At 46.3% G+C, this 22,065-nt stretch overlaps 1 protein-coding gene across 8 annotated transcripts in view; it reads right to left on the reverse strand.

Annotated features, from left to right (window-relative positions):
- MTMR14 (myotubularin related protein 14) overlaps positions 1-22,065 on the reverse strand; it is a 55,064-nt gene that overhangs the window by 20,562 nt on the left and 12,437 nt on the right. For 6 of the 8 annotated variants that reach the window (XR_006784932.1, XM_045832451.1, XM_045832447.1 and 3 more), the window contains exons 3-10: positions 21,265-21,373; positions 14,404-14,479; positions 14,068-14,128; positions 12,444-12,566; positions 11,310-11,383; positions 6,113-6,183; positions 5,422-5,496; positions 706-772 (exon numbers count right to left, since the gene is read on the reverse strand). Coding sequence is in view for 7 of the 8 variants with exons in the window: in XM_045832451.1 (XP_045688407.1) it covers positions 706-772; positions 5,422-5,496; positions 6,113-6,183; positions 11,310-11,383; positions 12,444-12,566; positions 14,068-14,128; positions 14,404-14,479; positions 21,265-21,373 (656 nt within the window). In the remaining variant the exon portion in view is untranslated. The remainder of the gene's footprint in view (positions 1-705; positions 773-5,421; positions 5,497-6,112; positions 6,184-11,309; positions 11,384-12,443; positions 12,567-14,067; positions 14,129-14,403; positions 14,480-21,264; positions 21,374-22,065) is intronic. The other 2 variants (XM_045832448.1, XM_045832449.1) reach the window with 2 other exon arrangements.

Genomic DNA, 22,065 nt, shown 5'->3' on the forward strand with positions numbered 1-22,065 from the left:
CAGAAATGTGGCTCTTGCAAACCTGGCCAGTGACTGGTTCAGAGACGGGCCTATGAGCATAAGCTCTGGGACAGAAACAGTCTGTTGCTTCTGGGGGAGTTTAGACGGCAGGAAACAAGTCTAGAACGGTTGCTGGCCATGAAGCTAATTAGACAGTGGGTGTGAGAAATGAGAAGAGTCTTTGTGGTATTTGTTAGGTGCCCGGCTCTGTTCTTGGGCCTTGTTGGTTATATAAGCTAATGTATTTCCACTTCTTCAAGCAAGTGCAATCCCATGGAATTCCTGACTGACGTAAAAAAGTAAGAGTCAGCCTGCTCCAGAGACACCGTGTCCTATGCAATCAAAAAGGCCAACTGAGGTGGGTGACTGGTGTTCTCTGGGCTTTTGCTGATACCCAATAAGAAGCCAGGACTGATTTTCACTCATCTTTCTGAATTAAAAGGCCATTTCGGCCCCCCACATAACGCTGATGCTCAAAAGCCAGCTGACCCAGTGGGGTTTAGATAGTAATGAGTTCGTGATTTTGTCTCCTAGGGTTTTGAGGATGTGGAATAAAGCTGCCAATGGAGAAGAGAATCCCCAAATCATTCCACCACAGAGCAAAAGGGACTTGTGTGGTCCCCGCAAACACACATTCTCAGTGTCACAACCTGGGAACACCCAGGAGATCCAATGGCTTGAGGGCTCAGGCAGAGGCAGACTCACCATCGCTGTTAATTATGGAAAGCAGCAGTTTCAGGTAGTTTTGTGTTTGTTGCACCAGGTCCCAACTCTGTTAGGGAAGGAAAAATAAAAGGGGTCTAGGAACAGATATTTAATTCAAACAGGGCATTGGAAGTATTTAAAAAAGAAAATACCCAGGGCTCTTGGTTCCAAATACCAGACAATCAGAGATTTCATTCAACATTTTGAGACCTCCTTTCCCTACACCCTCACCCCACGGGTCTCCCGAGGCCCCTACTCAGTGAGCTCTGTCCCAACATGACAGTGAGGAAGGGGAAGCCATGCAGAAGCCTGGGCAACCCACCAGCAGCCTCCTCTGAGCCCTGGGCTCCCCACAGGGCTCTCCAGGGGGCTAATAGCAGCAAACAAAGAGCCTTGAGCTGATAGCTGTGGCTGCCAAACAGGAAGAGCCATTCCTTCATCTGCTATCACATCACCAAAACCAAGGAAAATACCAATCTTCTCATCTACTACACTTTTTTCACTTTTTACTGTTATTCACTGCATACTCTGTTTTTTGATGAATAGTAAATACAGTCTGTTGGCAGACAGAATCTTTTAAAACAGGAGGCCCATAAGGTGGAAGATGAAAAACAGGCAAAGGCTGTAAAGAGACTAGGACCTCTGTTCTAGATCAAGTAAGAGGCCTAGACCAGATGCTCTTAGAAATAGTCCACTTGTAATCGGGAATTCCATGGAGGAGCTTGACCTAGTTCTGCAGCCCCCTCCCCCCTAGTGGGGCAGCCTCTCCACACAGCTGCTTATCAGTGTTCTAGGGCTGTGCAGGGTGGGTGGAGGGCGCCTGTGAGAGAGCACTTCCCCTGGGGGAGGGTGAACTTGGCACCTGTAATTGGCATGGTTTTCCCAGGAACTGAAAACAGGCTCATTTACCTGACCCTCCCACAGCCTCTGGAGAGTTCTGACCCACTTTCTGCAGCTCCAGAGATAGCGCTGCAATGCTGCACTAATGAAGTCATTACCTGTAGTAGCACAGGGGTCTCCACTCATCTGACTCAAATGTACCACACACACCATTGCCAATAGATTCCCTCAAAGCTGTGGTTCTCACAGGGTGGGGAAAAGCAGGAGCAGGAGGCAAGAACTACGCAGCACAAAGCCCAGGGAAGTCAGATGGGCTGGGGAAGATGCATCAGTCAGGTGTGGCAGGACGCGACCAAGGACTGAACTGCACAGTTTCAGTCATGGTGGTTATTCGAAGGGGACACTGACAATCAGAGAGAGGTAGCAAATTCACAATGAGCCTAGTCCTGGGTAGGAGCCACAGGCTGGGGAGCGATGGGATGGTACAGGCCGAAGGTCACAGAGCTAAACTGAGCTGGAGCATTAACCCAGTCCTGCCAGACTTCGAAGTTCAGGCTCTTATAGCATGCTACACTGCAGAGACTTTTCCTATAATACCAAAGTAAGAAACAGTGGTGCAGAAGGTGAGGAAGACCTGAGAAATACATTAAAACCTTATCTGACTCTTTTATCTGACATGCTCCATGAAAAAGTCTCTGGGTGCAGAGTTGGGCACCTTGCCTCTGTTTATGTTTCTATGCCCAGAGTACTCATTCCCCCGGCTGGCACACTCCTCATGCAAAGGCCCAGCCCCATTATGTTCTCTACAGAGTCACCTTCTGTGGCCGCTGGTCAATACCTCTACTATGCAGGTGATGGTTATGTTGTTGGCTCTTTTCCTAGATCGAGCCCAATGATGGCAGAAACCATTTTGGCATCTCTGCATCCCCACAGCTTAGTGCTTAGGTACTAGGACACACCTGTAGAATGTTCCTTTGCTGCCTATTCACTGTCAGGGGCTAGCTTGAGGAGAAGATGCTGGAAGGGGTCTTACGGCACAGAAAGAAAAAGCAGACCTCTATGGAATTCGGTCTGATCACAGGGAGGGCAGTAAGACCCACACGGGTACTGCCACAGTGCTCCCACTGTGAATGTCCCTGAGGGCTGGGCCCTGGGGCACAGTGGTGAATGGCAACTCAACCCTCATGGGGCTGCAGTCAAGGGAAGGCAAAGTGGACTGCCACAGGTGTGCACACTGAAAAGAGGCCTCTAGGATGCTGCAGGACTGTGTCATTGTGGCACTAGCCTGTTCCATGGGGACCAGTAGGGAAGACTTCTTGGAGGTGGTGACATGCATATAAGAAAAGAGGAGGGAAAGCAGACAAGTGTTTCTGGTAGGGAGAATAGCATGTGCAAACCTGGAAAGCACTCTTCCCCAAGGGCTGAAAGGTGGCCAGTGGGGCTGGAGGAGAGGATGGCCAGTCTCAAGAACAAGGATAGGACATGAGGAACTGGGTGGGCCACCTAAGGATCCTTGGACCCTACTCTGAGGAAAACGGTAAAAGTCAGTGGCAGGTTTTAGGGAAGGGGATGACAATGATTACTTTGTGCCATGATTTGTATACTGCAACCTGAGAGGCCCTATTCAAGTGCTTTACATTCACTGTTTCCAGGTGCCCCTCCATGTGCCCCACATTCAGGCAGGAGGTTCACTGAGATGACCGTGGCCTGAACTAGGTTGAGAGATGGAGGCAAGAAGGACTGGAGTGTTTCACCAGGGACAGAGATTTTGAGAACTGACAGGCCTGGCCATGGATGTGGGAGAAGAAAAGCACCCACGTTTCAAGTATGAGCATCTAGGTAAATGGTGCCCTAGGGCATCTAGGCCCTCCCAGGGGTACTGTAGGTTGTGGCCAATTCCATTTAAGACAGCTTGAGTTTGAGGTGGCTGCATGGAGGGATACTTGAGGAAGATGATGTAGATGCAGACTGCCAGGAGAGGCAGTGGACTAATGGAGTGACTGATGAATGAGGTCACCTGGGGAGATGAGGAGTGAGTGGAGCCCTGGACCCCATGCTGAAGGGACTGAAAGGCCAGAATCTACACCTGGCTGAGGAAGAGGATGGTTGGAGGCCCAGTAAGACCAACGAGCAACTGGAGAAGCAAGACTTTTGGGAGGAAGCCCTGCCCTTCTTCTACTTTTGTGTCTGGAACGTTATTAGTGTTCACTCCCTTGAGTTAGCAAGCTAGTAGCCTAGTTCTTAATTATCGTCATTAAAATTGGCATTTCAGTTAAGAGGACACTTTCAAACAGTAATCATACTTGAACCTTGCCACGACACTGAAGTAGGTATTGTCAACTCCACTTTCAGAGACAAGTGAGGTCATTTGCTCAAGGCCATAGGGCCCTGCAAGAAAGGCTGAGCAAGCTGGGGCCTAGATCCAGGGCTTATATTAGACAGAACTCCTTTGTAGAGAGACACATGTCCTTGGCAGTGTCAATACACTCAACCCCTACAGTTACATCTTGTTTGGTAAATAGTTTATCGGATCCAGTTTGCATCTGCATAAGGAGAAAGAATATGCCACAAGGGAGGGTAAGTGTGACTCGACACCTCTACATACAATAAAATCAGAAGGAAGCGGGGCCCCTGTACCTGTTCCTTCTCCAGGCTTCTGGGCCACAACAAACTGGCCTGCTCTCCTTCCTAAAACTCCCTCTCTTATAAAAACACCTGTATAGAGAAGACCTGACACCACTCTTAACTCATTCACTGAAACAGTTATGAAGCTCCTGCTTTGTGACTAGGGGCTGACTGTACAAGATAAAATGAGATAAGCACAGCCTCTACCTTTACAGACCACTTGCTACCTTGAAAACAAAATCCAAGATCTTATGGGAGAACACAGTTGCTTAACAAGCAGGTGGGGCCTCTCTGAGACCTCGTGGCTGGATGGGAACTGTCCAGACCTGGAGGAGGAGGAAGAGGGAAACGGGATGTTTTCAAGGTAGTCACTGGCTCAGCCTTTCCAGCTCTAGGCTCTGTGCATTTCTGTGCTGTGGATGCACAGGCCGTGGTTCCCCATCCTCCAGGAGCTCAGTCTACTGGAGACGGGAGAAGCAGAGCTCTGAATCACCGACCACGGCTCACTGGAAAATTCCATGATAGATATGCCCAGGGGGTCAATGGGAATGCAGATAAAGACATCTGACCCTGGAGATGGGGGATAAAAGATATTGGAAATCTTCCTGGAATGAACACCCAGGCCAAATCCTCAAGGCAGTGTCTCAGCCAGACAAGAGGAGGCTGGAAGGTGGCATCCAGACAGAAGTGACAGATGTGGGGAAGGTGGTGGGAGAACAAGGCTACTTGTCCTGGCTGAAGCAAGTGGCCAGGAGACGGCTGACAGCCTTTGGGTTTGTACGGAGGACTAAACACAGGAGAGAGATGGATCCATCCAGTGAGGCTGAGGCCTCCTCCACAGTAGATGGCGACAAAGAGGAGCACAATGGAAATAATTTTAACGTTTCTATAATCAAATGGGGTCAGGCAGCTCTGCACTTCCTCTGGCAGAACACACATTTAAAAGGAAAAATGAAAACTCACTAAAGCCCAGGACTAGAAAGCAGCCACCATGAGGTTCTCTGAAAAAAGAACCCCTGGTGGATGCAAATCTTTGAGTGAGTCACGTTCAGAAAACTTATATTTTCTGGGCCAAGAGCAAATCAGAAGAGAGAGTTAAACAGACAAGCAGTTCCTTTTTTCCTAGGCTATGAAAGGTCAAAGGTCACCAGCCAGGCCTTCAGGTATCTGCATGACGGACTTGTGGGGCAGGTACCAATGGTCCTCTTGTCTCCTTCCCTTACTCTGCCCTGCTAGAGTCAGGCCCCTCACCTGATACTGGCTCCAGTCAATGTTTAGAGAGCAAGTCAGGAAGTCAGGGATGCTCAGTGGGGCATCGACGTAGTCCTGGGGACAGAAAAGACACCTGTGAGATGCAGGCTGGCCACAAGGAGAAGTCATGGTGACAGGGCAGGTTGTGGCCCTGAAGGTGTGGCCACCACAAGCAGGCATGATGTCCCTCCACAGTGCTTGCCTTCTCCGGGCCTGATGCCTCTGCTGCCCTGGGAGTGAGAGCTTAAAAATGAAAGGGACCAGATACTGCTGCCAAGCGGAGCTTTTCAGTTGGCCATTTGACCATTTACTGCTGAGACAGATGTGAGTGACCTGCATGCAGCCTCCAGCAGGCTCCTGTGGCCTGCTCCCCCTAGCTGGGGAAGGGACAGATTGCTGGTCCCCCTCTTGACACAGACGGCGGAACAAAGAGGAAGGACTTTTCCTACCTTGTCCCTGGAAACTCCTTTAAAGAAAGGGAGAAACTAAAGGGAGAAAGTAAAGTCTACACGATAAGAATGTAAACATTTACATACAAGAAGAGAGAGAAAAAATAATGAGACTCATTCAGGGAAGAGAAAAGAAAGAAAAAGGGTAGTTGTTTTCTCCAAAAAGATTGCTAGCTGCTCTCAACAGTATCCCTTTACAAAGAAACATTAAGACCCAAGTTGACGAATGTTATTGTTCATACCTGCTTCCAGTTAAAAATGAGCCCTTCAGCCATGTAATCCCGATCCTTATATTCCTTGAAAAATTCACAGCCTGGAAAAGAAGGGCAGAGTTATGATACCACTCTTTCCAGCCCAGTCTCCTGAGATGCCAAGTGCTAGGGGCCTGAGGTGGCCACCAGCTCACACACTCCTCCACACTGGCAGGCCCCAGATGAAGCCACAGCTACTGTGACCCATGTGTGCGGGGTGGGGGAGGCAGAAAGGGAATAAAATGGGCAGGTGAGAGACAGGGAACAAGCCTCCTGAGCTCCTCTCGTTTCTAGTTACATGCCTTTCCAAGGACATATAACCTGCCTGTACACCTCTGTGTATCTCTCCCCGTCTGTGCTTGCTGGTTATTTGGTCACTTCTCCTTTGTTTCAGCTCCCTTTGTCCTACACGCCCCTGAAGTGCCAACAGCCAGCAAACAGAAAGCATGGCTTACCACCTGAGCATCATCAACACCATCTCAGCAATTTACGCAGTTACAGAAGATCACTCCTCTCCGCTCTGATACCAACACTGCAGGCTTTTGGTGAGCACTGTACACTGTGACATCCTGGAAAGGATGCCTGACAGTGCCTGAAATGGACAGGTGCTCAGAAGACACGCCCATATCCAACAAACCTGGCCAAGAGGTACTTTGCTGGAAAAATTTTACAAAACTCCACTAGGGTAAACCCTCAGGAATATGGATAGTAACAGCAGAGAGAAAAGGGCTTAGGCAACATTCCCAGCTTCAAATCTCAGCTTTTTGCTTAGCTCTGTGACTGCGAACACGTTGTTTCAATTCTCTAAGCCTTGATTTTCTCATTTGTAACATAGTTAAGGATAAAATGAAGTAACACACATAAAACACCTAGCAGAGCACTGGTACAAATCGCATTCAAATGGCAGCACACTACCATCACCACGCTGTGGCAACAAGAGCCCACAGTCGCCTGTGTAGTTCAGAAAGAGTGAGGCTTGCTCTCACAGCACGGCATAGTGAGCACCCGTGGGCTGCTGGGGCTTCACGCCACAGGGACGGGAAAGAGGCACTTTGAAAGTAGCTTCTTGCAGTGATTCTCAGTTCCTCAGCCAGGGCCAACACAAACTGGAGGGCACATGGCTTTGGCCATAGGTTCCACTTTGGTGAGATCCCAAAGGCAAAACAGTTGTCCAAATTCCCTGCAAGTGTCCACAAGCCAAAAAACTCAGATGGAATTCTCCAGCCACTACTATGGGGCGAAGTTCCTATCTGAGGCCCAAGGAGGAAAGAAAAGGCTTCTCTGGAAAAGAAGGTTTGGAGACACAGGCCGTGTGTTCTGTAGACTGGGCTCTCACCCCACACACACTTTTGCACTCGAATCCCCCAAACCTCACTTCTGCCTCAAAAGTCAGGGAACAATCCTCAGCTATAACACTTCCGACTATTCTTGGGTGCCTGCCTGGGAGAAAGAAGACATACAAATATCAGATGAAGGTACCGAGCTGTGAGCCCAGGTTAAGAAGATATCAATTATCTCTCAGAGCTCCTGTGAAGTGCTGTTTTCTCAAACTCGAGCTGCTCAAATCAACACCGTAGACTCTAGGATACGCTTTGACCAGCCTTTGATGCAGAAGCAATTTTTTTGTGAGAAACAAATAGAATTAAAATAGACTCAGTACCCAGGGCAATTTCCAACATTCATTACCCGAACAGATTTCTGTTCCTACTGGGAGGCCAAGAAATGGGACTGAGTGGAGGGAGAACAGCCACACTCGAGGAGGAAGCAAATCAGACTCCTGCTTGGAGTTTTTGGTCCATCTATTTTGGTGCCCTGTAGGAAGTGCTCCAAGAACACTTCTCACTTTCAAGGGCCCGTCTAAGCCCAAGTTGGTTTGATAACTAGAAGTGATACCATCATAGTTCCTGTCCGGGCCTCCAAGTCATTAGAGGGCTTAAATGAGGCCCTGAAACCTTCGCAAAGCCCATTTCAGTGACCTGGTTTGGGTAACGGTAAGTTTGTCATGCTCCTCCACCCCTGCCTTTTTAAAATCCTCTATCAAGGACATGCTTATTGATTTTGGATGGAGGGAAAGAAAGGGGGAGAGTGAGGGAGAAAAACATTGATGTGAGAAACATCGATCAATTGGCCTTGCACACATCCCAACCAGGGATGGAACCCATAACCCAGCATGTGCTCTGACTGAGAATCGAACCCACAACCTTTCAGTTTACAGGACGGCGCTCCAACCAGCTGAGCCACACTAGCCAGGGTTCTTTTCCTTTTTATGAAGTAATACAAGCATGTGAAGAGACTCAAGAACGTAAGTATAGAAAGTAAAAAGTGCTTCTCCCTTCCCCTTACCTGTATGTGCAATGGCGACTCCCCTACCTTTGCCTTTGTTTTCATTGATCCCTCCCACCTTCCCCTCAATGTAGAACTATCAGATGTAGTATATAGACATTTTGGGAAGAACAGGAAAAAATTCACAGAGCTTATCACCTTACAATTTTAGCATACTTCCTTCTCAACCTTTTGTGTAAGTACTTTTTCCCTTATGTAGTTGAAATGGTAGCCTTGACTGTGGTGGCTCAGTGGATTAAGCGTCAGCCTACAAACTAAAAGGCTGCTGGTTCGATTCCCAGTCAGGGCACATGCCTGGGGTGTGGGCCAGGCCCCCAGTTGGGGGCATGCAAAAGGCAACCAGTAATTGTTTCTCTCCCTCTCTTCCTCCTTCCCTCCCCTCTCTCTAAAAATAAATAAATAAAATCTTTTTTTAAGAAAGACATTGTACCAGTCATCCTTTCTGATTCATGGAGGATACGTTCCAAGATCCCCAGTGGATGTCTGAAACCACACGCAGTACTGAACCCTATGTGTACTGGTTTTCCCATACATACGTACACTTTACAGCTTCTCGCTGGCATGTCTACATTGCCAATGTCACTACTCCTATGCTTTGGGGCCATAATTAGGTATAAAATAAAGGGTTACTTGAACACAAGCACTGTGACACCACGACAGTCAATCTGAGAGCCAAGAGGGCTACCAAGTGGCTGATGGTCAGGTACAGCATAAACAGTGTGGAAAGGCTGCACAAAGAGATGATTCACATCCCGAGCAGAACAGAGAGTGACAGCGTGAGATTTCATCATGCTATGCAGGATGGCACACAATTTAAAACTTGTGGAGTATTTATTTCTGGAATCTTCCATAATCTTAATATATTCAGACCTTGGTTAACCATGGATAACTAAAACTGTGGAAAATGAAACTGCAAATAAAGGAGGACTATTTTATATAATGTTGTATCCTGCTTAGCCTCTTAAGCACTGTTCCATGTCAAAAAATTAAAGTATTTTTCTGACTATGCAATATTTCATTATACTATCAATGGCTGTACCATCATTTAGGCAATCATTATTTCAGTGATGACATTTCCCACATTTTGCTAGTACAAACAGACACTGTCATGAACATCTTTACCCCCTAGTTAGCCGCATCATGGCCTAATGAATAACTGAGTCAAACACAAGGTGTTAATACTTCAGGAGTTGTAACAAGCTGCCAAACTATGGTAGAAAGGATATTGTGCTATTGTTCTGGAGCAGTGTTTTTCAAACTTCTAGCAGAACTATTTTTTGTAAGTAAATACTACTTAGAACCTAAATATAAACAAAGAAAGTGATGCTTGGTTCCTCAGGCAACACGGACCTTTCCTGTTCCACAGAGCACTTCCGTCTGTGAAGTGTCCTCAAAGCGTCTCCTGGGAGTTGAGAGCCTGATCTGAAAGCCGGATCTGCCTGGCAGTTCCAGTGTACGACGCCGTGGTTGGGACACTCTTGTCACGGTGCAGCTCTGATGCTGTCAAGCTCATGGCGTCACCATTACATCTGCATCTGCCCAAAGTGGCTTTTACGGAAGAGGAGCCTCTCTACGTTTTTTCTGCCATGTACCTGTCATGTGGCCTGGTGTTTACGAACACCTGTTAGGGACGGGTCTGGCACTTGACTATGAAATACGCACCATTATCTTCAATTTATGGAGAATGAAACCAATGCTCAGAAGGCTTTTAACGGACTTGTTCAAGGATACACAGTGCTACGGCTGGGACTCAAGCCCAGCTCTGCAAGGCACCAAATGCTAAGCTGGCAGAGAAGAGTGAAGAGACTCTGGTGGAAGTCACTGTGAGAGTACCAGGCTATCTGAGGTCACCAGCTTACAATGATGAGGATTCGCTCTCCCCACCAGGCACTAGATGAACTTGCCATTCTAGTGAGAAGGCCTCCTGGGTATGCAGCAAACTGCTGTCACTGGCCTGTCCTTGCTAATGACTATGTGGCTACAAGATGAGGAGACAAGGTCCAGCACAGGACTGAAGGCAGATGCTGTTGCTGAGAAGCAGGAGAGATGTTTCAAGGAGAAAGAGTACACTTCCTGCAGTTTGTTGACAAAGTCTTACACTGCTGTTAGGGCTCCTTGGCCTCCCTTGCTGAACAAGTAGGTGTCACCAGAAACTTACATGTTATCAACTGGGCCAACAAAGCTTTAGTGTCCAGTGAAGAGAATATTGTCCTGGGTACAGGCTGCATACATGTCTATACACCAGAGACAAATGCAGCTAGCTCTGTGTACACCGACATGCTCTGCAACGTGGTGAGGCCACCACCAACTATGTGCAACTGGGGGCACAGAAATTATATTCTTCTACCACCGGTACAGCCCCACCTGGGCCAACTTCAGACATGCAAAGGTTCAGAGCTGCTCGGGACAAACTACCATGATTAGTTGCTGACCCGAAGCACTAACAATGTCACTTTACACTTTGCCTGCACAGAGCACTTTGATAAATGTGATCTCATCCAATCTTGACAACAAAATGCTGAGCTAAGCCTTTCTCAGTTCCAAATGATACCTGAGAAAACTTTAGGCTGGGAGAGATGAAGTAATTCGTTCAAGGTTGTGGTCGTGAGTACCTGAGCCAGGACTCAACCCTCCAAGGCGAAAGCCCCTTTCAGGACAGTGCCCTGCCCTGAGTGTAAAAGCCTAGACTGGGAGCCCCAGTGTGCTCCATGGACCGACACAAGATCCTCCCGGAAAGCTCTGGAACACTTACACACCTAAGTACAAAAGGCCTGCTGATGGCCTCCGAGGGCCCCCAGCCCTTGGAAGCCTGTCACTTGACTAGACCCTGACAGGAGCTCCCTACCTGGATACGGGATGGAGAGGAGAGTGAAGTCGGCATAGCGCTGGGCTTTGTCCACCTTCTCAGAGGAGGTTACACTACAAGACAGGACACAATATGTTACGGCACCACAACACCACACACACACCATTCCCCAATGAGCATCGTAACAAGTTCAATGAACCTCTTGCTACAGAAACTACTCTTCAGAGTTACAAATGGTGCCCTTCAGCAGTGCTTACTTTGAACAATTAAGAAATGTTAACTGTCCTCTACCCTAACTTATTAAGCCAGAGAGGTTACTCTCCCTTTAACCCTACAGCAGCCACAACCAGAACCTACGGTTGCAGAACCACCTTCCACCTAGGTCCCACAGATGAGGGCAGCACAGGCTGACCAGAGTGTGGAGTCAGATGAGAGCCAATCACTCTAGGGGACTCTCGCCTCAGCATTCTCTGAGGACACTCCTAAACAGGGGACAAAGAGCATCCAGAAGGTGAAGACTTGGGATTGTTCTGACAGATGGAAGAAGGGATAAGGGACTAGCCAGATATCTGCAGAGAGCTAAACTGTAACTTAGCCTCAGTCTGCCATATTTTCTAGGAAAACCTCAGTATAATTAAAAGTCAGTATTATAAAAAATTAGTAAAATTTCAAAATAATTTCAAAACCCTCATCCAGGTTCCATTTTTTTTCTTTTGTCTTATCACATGAAGATTTGGTTCATATTGTTAAAAAAAAAAAAAAAAAATTGGTATTTTTGTTCCATTTTGAAAGAGGCTCTAATAATCTATGAGAAATGGTGTCTAACTTGGAGCCAAAGGCAAATCTTCGTGGGAGCCTAAGAGAAGGCAGCAGCACAGCATAGGTTAGAGACCCCCGGCTCCCTCAGTTTCCATCTGGATGACCTTAGGCAAGTTACTTAATCTCTCTGTGCTTTCATTTCTTGCCTGCAGGAAGGGTTGACACTAGAACCTGTATTATAGGGCTGTTTGAAGACACTATGAAAGGATGACAGAAAGCCCTCCACACAAAACCTGGCACCTGGTGAGCCCTCAGTAACTGCTGCTGTGTACCATCACCAACCTGAACACAGGTGAACACAGGCCTGTAAACACACTGCCTGTGCCCATTTCACAGTGGGTGCCCTGTACTTACTTCATGCCAAACTTCACCTTCTTGTTCTCTACCATCAGGTCACAGATGTATTTGACTGACAGGTACCGAAGCAGCTTGATGTCATAGCCTCTGACCTTATCAAAAAGATGTGTGTCGGAACTTCTGAAACAAAGAGCCAGAGGGAGAAGTTGCACTGCACATTCATTCAGAAAAGTTTGAGGGGTGGGGAGCACATTCAAGGTAGCACAGACATCACCAGCAAGAACGTGTCTCCCTTCTCCAGAAGATGGAGGAAGGGGGAGACAGGAAAACTGGTTCTAGAGAAGGTGCAGAGAAGGTGACTTTCTGAGCGATTACCCCCAACTCTGTGATGCATTTCAAAGAAGCAATTTGCAGCCCTGAACCAGGAAAAGGATTTCTGGCTCAGCTTGACAATAAACCAGAAGACTGAAGATTATCTCCGAGTTCTAAAAAGCAGCGAGCTGGTGGCTGATAGAGTCTTTGAGTTTCCATTAGAGTTTATACCCCTCCACCTTTTATAACCATTTTTAGCCACAGCTTGCTCAGGACGTAACAGATTGAAATTCTTGATGGGAGATGGACTTTTTAAAGCTACCTTATCAACAGATCATGAAATACTACCAAGTGAATTCCTTCTACTCAGCAGGCCTATGAAGCGAGGAGAAAGATTCAATTTTTCTAATCCCCAGACAGCCTTGTGATCAGTCACACAGATTAAGGCAAAAGTAGAATGAGTAAACAGTCACCATTAATTTTTTTTAAAATGCTCACTGCTTAGCTGTCCCTAGCAGTCTCCTCGCCAAGAACAGTACATGTTGTGGAAGCCGGCCTGGCTGAGGCAGAGGTCAGCTGACCTTGGGGGAAGAGCCAAACATTCCTGAGCACAAGCCAGAGCTGCTGCTCTTGGAACTAACAGGCAGAACCCTGGGCACAGCAAGATGCCTTTCAGGGACTGAGCCATGATTTCGGGCAGCTGATTTTACTAGGGTGCTCATGTGCATTCCAAAGACACTCGATACCAGTTAAAGACTTTCCATGTGGCAGAGACCATGCAAAAGAGCTTTTCCAAAGTATCCTATCATGTTTTCTAAAAACATTTTGAAAGAAGGTTCGAAGAGTGTGAACTAGCCCGTTAAAGGGGCCGAAAATCCGTGTTTGTATCAAGTACTCTCATGGCACCAATCACACAGCTGTGGAACTTCTAGTTTCTGCATCTTTCACATGGGTACTGAGGCCCTTGCCCTGTGCCTCAGCACCAGGTGTGCTATGTGACACCTGGCAGGCAGGCCAGCCAGCCGTCACCATCCAGCCATACCCTGGAAATTGTAGGGCTTAAAGACAGACACAAATGCCTGGGCCTTGTCTCTGACCGTGGTACCAGGAACCCAGGGCTGCCACATTATCTCTGGGATCCTGATGTGCAGCTGGGTGAAGAAAGGCTGCTCAAGTGTTCAATAACGCTCGCTTTGGTGTGAAGCTACGGGATGCACAACAACCCTATTTCATGGACTTGGCGGGGGAGGAAGGGTGCGAATCCACTTACCTGGACCAGGGATGAATCAACACTGTCAATGTGAAAATGGCCACCACTGGTCAGACACCCCGACCCACAAGCCCAGACCCACAACAATCAGGCACTGACCGAAGAGCACAGTCCTCCTCTGTAACGTCCTCTGCATCTGCCCAGGCATCATCTGCACCCCCTGCCAGAGAAACCTGTCAGTAAGCATGGAGGCCGTGCCATGGGGCTCCACCCAGAGGCTTCCTGACCAGCCTCCTCCCCCACCAGCAGCTCCTGTGTCTTTTCACCACAGATGCCCCGTGTGTTGGTGGTCTTCTATCCCAAATATCTCAAGTGATAAAATGTGGCCCCCGGTCTCTCCCCAGCTTGCTCGCACTCTCCACTGTGGCTGGGGGTAGCTATTCTCTATGATTAGGCTCTTGTTCTTAGTCACAGAGGACACAGCTGAACACTCACCTGAGAAAATGTAGTTGTAGCCAGTGCGTCCATACAGCTCCCCCCAGCCAGCCAGTGTGGCGGATCTGCAAATATGCTGGGACAGAAACAGGTTTTTCAGGGTCAGATGGTTTTCTAGGATTGTTTGTTTTTGTTTTCCTCTGCTTTATTGAGACATAACTGACACATGACATTGTGTAAGTTTAAGGTGGACAATATACTGATTTGATACACTTAATATTGCAAAATCATTACCACCATAGTGTTAGCTTAACACCTCCATCGCCTCATATAATTAGCATTTCTTTTTTGTGGTAAAAACACTTAAGATCATTTCTCTGTGATTTTCAAGCATTACATCATTAACTATAATCGCTATGCTACACATTACATCCACACAGAACTTCTTTTGTCTCATAACTGAAGTTACAACGGTAAGTTGGTTTTCTGAAGTATGCTGGGGAAGGCACACCTGTACCCTTCCGATTCCTCCAGGCCAGCAAAATGGGCCCAGGAGCATCACAGAAGGTGTGTTGGCACGAAGGCCACAGCAATAGACCTGAAGTAGGTCTAGAATTTAATCTACAACTTCTGTCAAGGGGGTGCCTCCCCCAATGAGTGGCACCAGAGTGTTACCAACTGTAATGGACAGATTTGGTGGCTGTCACAGGGGTATATGCATACAATTTGATGGTTATCGCACGTGTTGTATGCTGGGCATGGTACAGGAATATTCATACCATCTTTTCACTGAATTTGTACAATGAGCCCATGAGGCAGAGGCAGCAAGTGGCACACACTGTTGCTACCTCACAGATGGAGGCAGAACAGGGGGCTGAAGTAAAGTGTAAGGTCATCTACAAGGAGGAGGTAGGCTGAGATTTGATCCAGACCCACCTACCTCCCAAGCCTGTGAGCTTATGATTACTTGGAACTGTTCAGTGCTGGGAGAGCAACCTTTGAAGGAGGGTCAATTATAGGTAAAATGTTTGGAAATTACGGTATATCTTCTTTCTCCTCTGTATTGAGCAAATGTAGTAGCTGAAGATGTGCTTACATATTTTTTTTACTCTTTTCCTCATCACTGAAGAAGCATTTTAAGAGCTAGAATTCTAGAAATGAGGCAAGTGGCAATATATCTAATTTTAAGGCTCCATCTTTAATTAAATTGTGTTTGATGAGATCCAGTAGGGTTGGGGAATGGGAAGCAATATCTGGTGATGGGGAAGCAAACTAGCCCACACTTTAGCTAAAGGCCAAGGGTGGCAGCCAGGTTGCCTGGGAGATTATACTAGAGAGACGAGAAGCTACAAAGTGGCAGAGAGGGGGTGAAATCATTTTTGAATGGGTCACACAGCCTAGCAAAGTAAAGTGGGTCCCTGGAAAACCACAAAACACTGCCTTCTCCTTCTTCTCTCCCTGTAACATAATGGAAGGAAATAGTTTTGCTGCTATAGGAAAGGGTTGTGAGTGGGAACTTCTAGCATTCTGAGATAGTGGCAGCCTCAGGGAGCAGGCAGGTAATAGAAAAGCCGCCTGGATATACCAGGGCAGGGTGGGGTGCTTTTTCAATGCTGCAAGCAAGAACGGATTTGTGGGAAGGATGTCCTGAAAGCCCAAGGACTTGGGCTAGTATTCCTGCTGGCGTAAGCAGGATGAACTCTGACACCAGCTGCTTAACTTTTTCTAAGTCCAAAAGCATTTTGAAAATCTGATGAAAATAAACTTTTTCTGGACAAAAATGTACACCACCCCAGGTTACCTACATTCCAGGGATTTCTGGACTCTCTCCCAAGTGCATCCATGGACTTATCTCCAGCCCTTGTTAAGGCCCCTGCACTTAGGTGACCAGCCAATAATGAGGAGCAGCAAAGCAGAGAGCTGTAGCAGGGAAGTGTCAATCCCCAGGATGAGGATCCCCAAGACCCTGACAGTAAAGCAGGGATCCTGATTCCTGAAAGCAAGACAGTGGGGGGTATGTGGTTGTTTCAGTTCTACTGGCACGTGTTATCACACCCACGCTTCCCCATCACCTAAACTGCGGGCATGAAGTCTTGCTCTTCTTTGCCTTTTTTCTGGTAAATATTCTCAAAGCAGACAAACCCCTTTTTGGTGGTTGAGCACTGATCATTTCTTGATTTTTTGAAGGCTCAGATACCTTTTTCTGCTCCCAGTTCTCCTACATCCCTTTGAATTGTCCCTGTCTTTTAGTAACTGAGGGTAAGAGCAGGTGAGTTGGCCAACTCCCCAAGTGGGGCATCAATCTCTGCAGGAAGGTCCTGGGCTGGTGCCTGCTCCCTGGCCTCATGGCTCCAATTCATAACCCATCATTTCTAAACTTAAATTAATAGAAATAAAATGAATGAAAATGGAAACAAACAGAAAAGCTGGAGTAGCCATACTTATGCCTGACAAAAATAGACTTTAAAACAAAGACTGTAACAAGAGACAAAGAAGGACTCAGCAATTCCACTTCTGGGTATTTATCTGAAAAAACCCAAAACAGTAAATTGAAAAGACATATGCACCCACATGTCCACTACAGTATTATTTACAATAGCCAAATATAGGAGCAACCTAAGTGTCTTTTAACAGATGAACTGATGAAGAAGTAGTGCATATAGCCCTGGCTGGTGTAGCTCAGTGGATTGAGTGTGGGCTGCAAACCAAAGGGTTGCCAATTCGATTCCCAGGCTAGAGCACATGCCTGAGTTGCGGCCAGGTCCCCAGTGGGGGCCACGTGAGAGGCAATGACATACTGATGTTTCTTTCCCTCTCTTTCTCTCTCCCTTCTTCTCTCTCTAAAAGAATAAATAAAATCTTAAAAAAAAAAGACTTAAAAAAGAAGTGATGCATATATATACAATTATGACTCAGCCATAAAAAAGAATGAAACCATGCCATCTCCAACAACATGGATGAACCCAGAGGGTATTGTGCTGGGTGAAATAAATCAGACAGAGGAAGAGAGATGCCGTATGAATCACTTATATGTGGAATCTAAAAACAAAAGAAACGAACAAGCAGGCCAGAAACAGACTCATAGATACAGAGAACACTCTAATGGTTGGCAGATGGGAGAAGGGTTGAGGGGTTGGGTGAAAAAGGTAAAGGGATTGAGAAGTACAGACTGGCAGTTACAGAACAGTCATGGGGATGTAAAGTACAGCATAGAAAACACAGTCAATAGTATTATAATAATTATGTATGGTATCAGTTGGGTATTAGATTTATCAGAGTGTGCACTCCGTAAGTTACATAAATGTCTAATCACTGGGTTGCACACCTAGAATAGAATATTATATGTCAATTATAGTTTGGAGAAAAAAAACCCCAAAAGGTTCTCTTTCTCTCTAAAAAAAAACAACAACAAAAAAACAAAAAACAAACAAACAAACCCCTGCCCCCAAAACAACAACAAAAAACCCATATGCCCTGGCTGGTGTGGCTCAGTGGACTGAGTGCCAGTGTGCAAACTGAAAGGTCACTGGTTTAATTCCTCATCAGGGCACATGCCTGGGTTGAGGGCCAGGTGGCCAGCTGCAGGGTGTGTGAGAGGCAATCAGTCAATGCATCTCTCACAAATCGATGTTTCGCTCCCTCCTTCTCCCTCCCTTCCTCTTTAAAAATAAATAAATAAAATCTTTAAAATCACATGCATACACACAAAAGGCACAAACTTCCAGTTATACAGTAAGTCATGGGATGTAATGTGCAGTATGATACCTGGAGTTAATAATGTTGTACTTGAAAGTGCTTAAGAGCCTAGATTTTAAAATTTTCATCACAAGAAAAAATTGTGACTGTGTGGTGAAGGATGGTAACTAGACTTATTATGGTGATTACTTTTTCAATATACACAAATACTGAGTCATTATGTTGAACATCTGAAACTAATGTAATGTTACGGTGTCAATTATACCTCAATTAAAAATAATAAAATAAAATAAGTAAAATCAGACATTTAGTTCCACAGTTGCACTAGCCACACTGAACCGAGCTTTGAAGCAGGAAGCAAGCAATTAACAAGCCCCCTTCCACAGCACAACCGGGCAGAGGTAGGTGCCTCTGGAGTAATGTGGGTGGAAGCACTGCCATCACCGCACTAGTGACCAAGTGCCTGCTGAGTGCCACACATCTCTGAGGACAACATCTCTACTTCACAACAGAAGACATTCTTGTGCCTTTCCCAATCTCCCTCTCAATCACTTGTTCACTTGTCTGCCTTCCTCACTCACTGAGCTCCATGAGGTGGAGGACTGTCTTCTTCATCTCTGTCCCTCTAGAAGCTAGCATGAGGCCACTACTGCCTTATCTAAGAGCAATACCTTCCTGTTAAGCTTGCACTTACAAGCTGGGCGAGCACTTTGCCAGGTGCTGGGAGGACAGCAGTAAGACAAGGCCTCTGCCCTCAAAGAGATTACAGAAGAGAGGAAATGACAGATGTTCAGACACACAATTAGACTAAAGCACATGTAAGTCAGTAGGTATTAAGTGAACACCAATTGAGTCAGGGGGAGCTAATGGGTATGAAATGGTATCACACTGCCTGGAAAAGAAGGTACAAAGGAAGAAAGCAGGATTAATAGGAAAGCCCTCATAAAGATCAAAGAATGCCAAGGCCGCCTCAGAATAATCCCTCCAACTCATCACCCTCCCTATGAAAACAGGTGGCTTCGGGCTCTTTGTTCACAGGACTGCTGAGTGTGTAAGTGCTAACAATCTGTCATTTAGCAACCCCATTAGACTAAGCTATTCATTGTGGCATTTCCCAAATGCATTCAAGCAAGTTCCTTAGTCATGGCCTGCAGACAAGAGTAAGTAATGCCAGATCTAATGAAGGTACACGACTCTCTGCTACAGGACTTCTCAGAGCCTTTACTGTGTCAATGTACATGTATAAATGTACATTATGTATCTGGAGCTAGGAGGTCAGGTCAAACCTAGTATGCAGTATTTCTCATTCTTGTTGAACAGGGAATGATTTTCACAGGTCTCTTAAACTAGTGTTTTATGAGAGTGGTCCCCAACCTTTTTGGCACCAAGGACCAGTTTCATGGAAGATAATTTTTTCACAGACAAGGATAGACCTGGGGGATGACTTTATAGCCTGTGACCAGATGCAGCTCAATTGTCACTTGCCACTCACTGATAAGGTTTTGATATGAGCCTGTAAGCAACTGATTTATTATGGTCTCTGGACAGTCAAACCTCTCCGCTAATGATGATCTCTATTTGCAGCTGCTCCCTAGCACTAGCATCACTGCCTCAGCTCCACCTCAGATTACCAGGCATTAGATTCTCGTAAGGAGCAGCGTAACTTAGATCCTCGCATGCGCAGTCCACAGTAGGGTTCACGCTCCTGTGAGAATCTAATGCCACTGCCGTGGCTATAAATATAGATGAAGTTTTGCTCCCCTGCCTGCCACTCACCTCCTTCTGCACAGCCTGGTTCCTAACAGGCCACGGACTCAGTACCCCTGCTCTATGGAACACACTGAGAAATACTGGTGTGAGTATTTCCTGTGTAATTTCTAGGGACAAACTCTATGCACCATAGAGTAGTGATCTTTAAACCAGAGTTCTGGTAACATCCAAAACATGAAAACTTTCCAAAGGGGAAAACAAATACGTTTAAGATAATCACTTTTGGGTATTTAATTTCCATACACACTTTCCCCTAAAATTAATTTGCCCAAGAAAGCCCTTGGCTAAATTTCCCTTCCTACCTCCCCTTTCACATGTGCCCTTTGCCCATTTTACAAAAGACAGACACAGTGGGACAGAAACAAGCCTCAGATCTCTCCTCCCACTGCCTTGCCCACCCCTGCCCTGGCTCTCAACCATTCACGCTGGGTACCTACAACTGGAATCTGTAAGCCACAGGTGTGTAAGCTACAAAGCATGCACTCAGACACATGCTAAATGACTAAAGAGACTGCATCCTTGTTGCCCTCACTGCCTCTAGGCTCTCTACTTTCAGTCTATTCTTCCTGGACTAACTTCTTCAAAACGCTACTTACATCCTGTATTTGCCTGCTCCAGAATTGCAGTGGCTCTCCTGGCAAATGCAAACACACCAGTTAGCATTTACCCTCCTGCACACAATCCCTTCTATCCTCTGCTCTAACATGTACCTTCCAATCCAGTCAAGGAGGTCTCCTGGCCTCTCTTGTTCCTGCCTCCATACCTTTTCCCACACTGCACCACCTGCTTGGAATACGCTCTCACCTCTTCTTGCCAATTAGTATTGAGCTTATCTTTCAATGCTCTCAAGCTAAGTCCTGCTCACTTAATGAGGCCAACAGTCCACTAGTCCACATTGTTGTCCCTCTTTGGTGAGTTCCTCTTAAACCACATCATGTGACTCTGAATTATAGTGTGGCAGCCTGAAGAAATTCTGGGAATATCAGTTACACCAAAGAATTATAACAAGGTAGGTGAAATGAGACCATATGAGGAAACCAAATTAATAACAGTCACTAGAATATAAGCTCCACAAGGGTAAGAGTTTTTGTCTATTTTAAGATATTATTTATTTATTTTTAGAGAGGGGAAGGGAGAGGGAAAGAAGGAGAGAAACATCAGTGTGTGTTTGCCTCTTGTGTGCCCCATAATGGGGACCTGGCTCACAACCCAGGCTTGTGCCCTGATTGGGAATTGAACCAGGGACTCTTTGGTTCGCAGGCGGGCATTGTATCCACTGAGCCACACCAGCCAGTTCATCTACTTTATACGTATATAAAATAATGTAACTTAAGGCTTGAAACAGTGCCTGGAACATAGTACACATTCAGTGAATACTTGATTCCCACACTTTGCATTAAGCCAGTTACCCCAGGAGAGGGTCTCAGGGAGTGTGAGGCTATGGCACGATCTTACCTTGCCTTTGAACAGGATCACTGGGCAGACAAACCGTCCTCTGCACCTGGCTGTCTTGCTGCGGTTAACGAGGTCTTGCAATTTGCTCACTTGCACAGTGCTCTGAAACCTGAGACATGGACAAGAGAGGCAGGTCAGGTGGGTTTCTAAGTGAGCGTGTGTGTGTGTGTGTGTGTGTGTGTGTTTGCAAAGACTCCAGGCTAGGTTTGCATGTACGTGTAACTACTCATGTGAAATTCAGTAAGTGCTCTAATTCCTAAATCCTAGATCATGGATATAAGGTTTTCAGGGAAAAAAGTGTTCTATCATAGGTATTAAAATTTAAGTCATCCTGATTTCAGAACCTTTAAGATAAAAAAAAAGTGAGCTACTCTAAAGACATAGTACATAAAATACACAAATACACACAGCAAACTGTGTGTTATTACCAGTCTTTTCCTCTCAGACTAAGATAATGAGTGCTCTGAGGACCCTCTGGAATTCATAGGGTCATTTTTGCTGGAACAAAGGAGGTGAAAGACAACCTATTTTTGGCATTAAGAAGCATACTAGTTATTACACTGGTTTGGTAAGGGAGCTTTTAGAACATGAGTCAGGTTTAGAAATGAGCTTCAGCAAGCCACCCCCCATCAAATCAGTAGACCTCTAAAATAAGGGTCTACTCTCATAGATTCACCTACTGATCCTTAGTAAAAGGCTCCAAATCAACCAGTCAGAGCTTCTGGTTGCAAAAGAAACATGAAGTAGGAAAGTTAAAGAGCGGGAAGCTATCCCAACTATGCAGAGTAACCAAGTAGAAGG

The sequence above is a fragment of the Phyllostomus hastatus genome, unplaced genomic scaffold (genome assembly GCF_019186645.2).
Source record: "Phyllostomus hastatus isolate PE091 unplaced genomic scaffold, TTU_PhHast_1.1 phas_contig_16, whole genome shotgun sequence".
Classification (NCBI taxonomy): domain Eukaryota; kingdom Metazoa; phylum Chordata; class Mammalia; order Chiroptera; family Phyllostomidae; genus Phyllostomus; species Phyllostomus hastatus.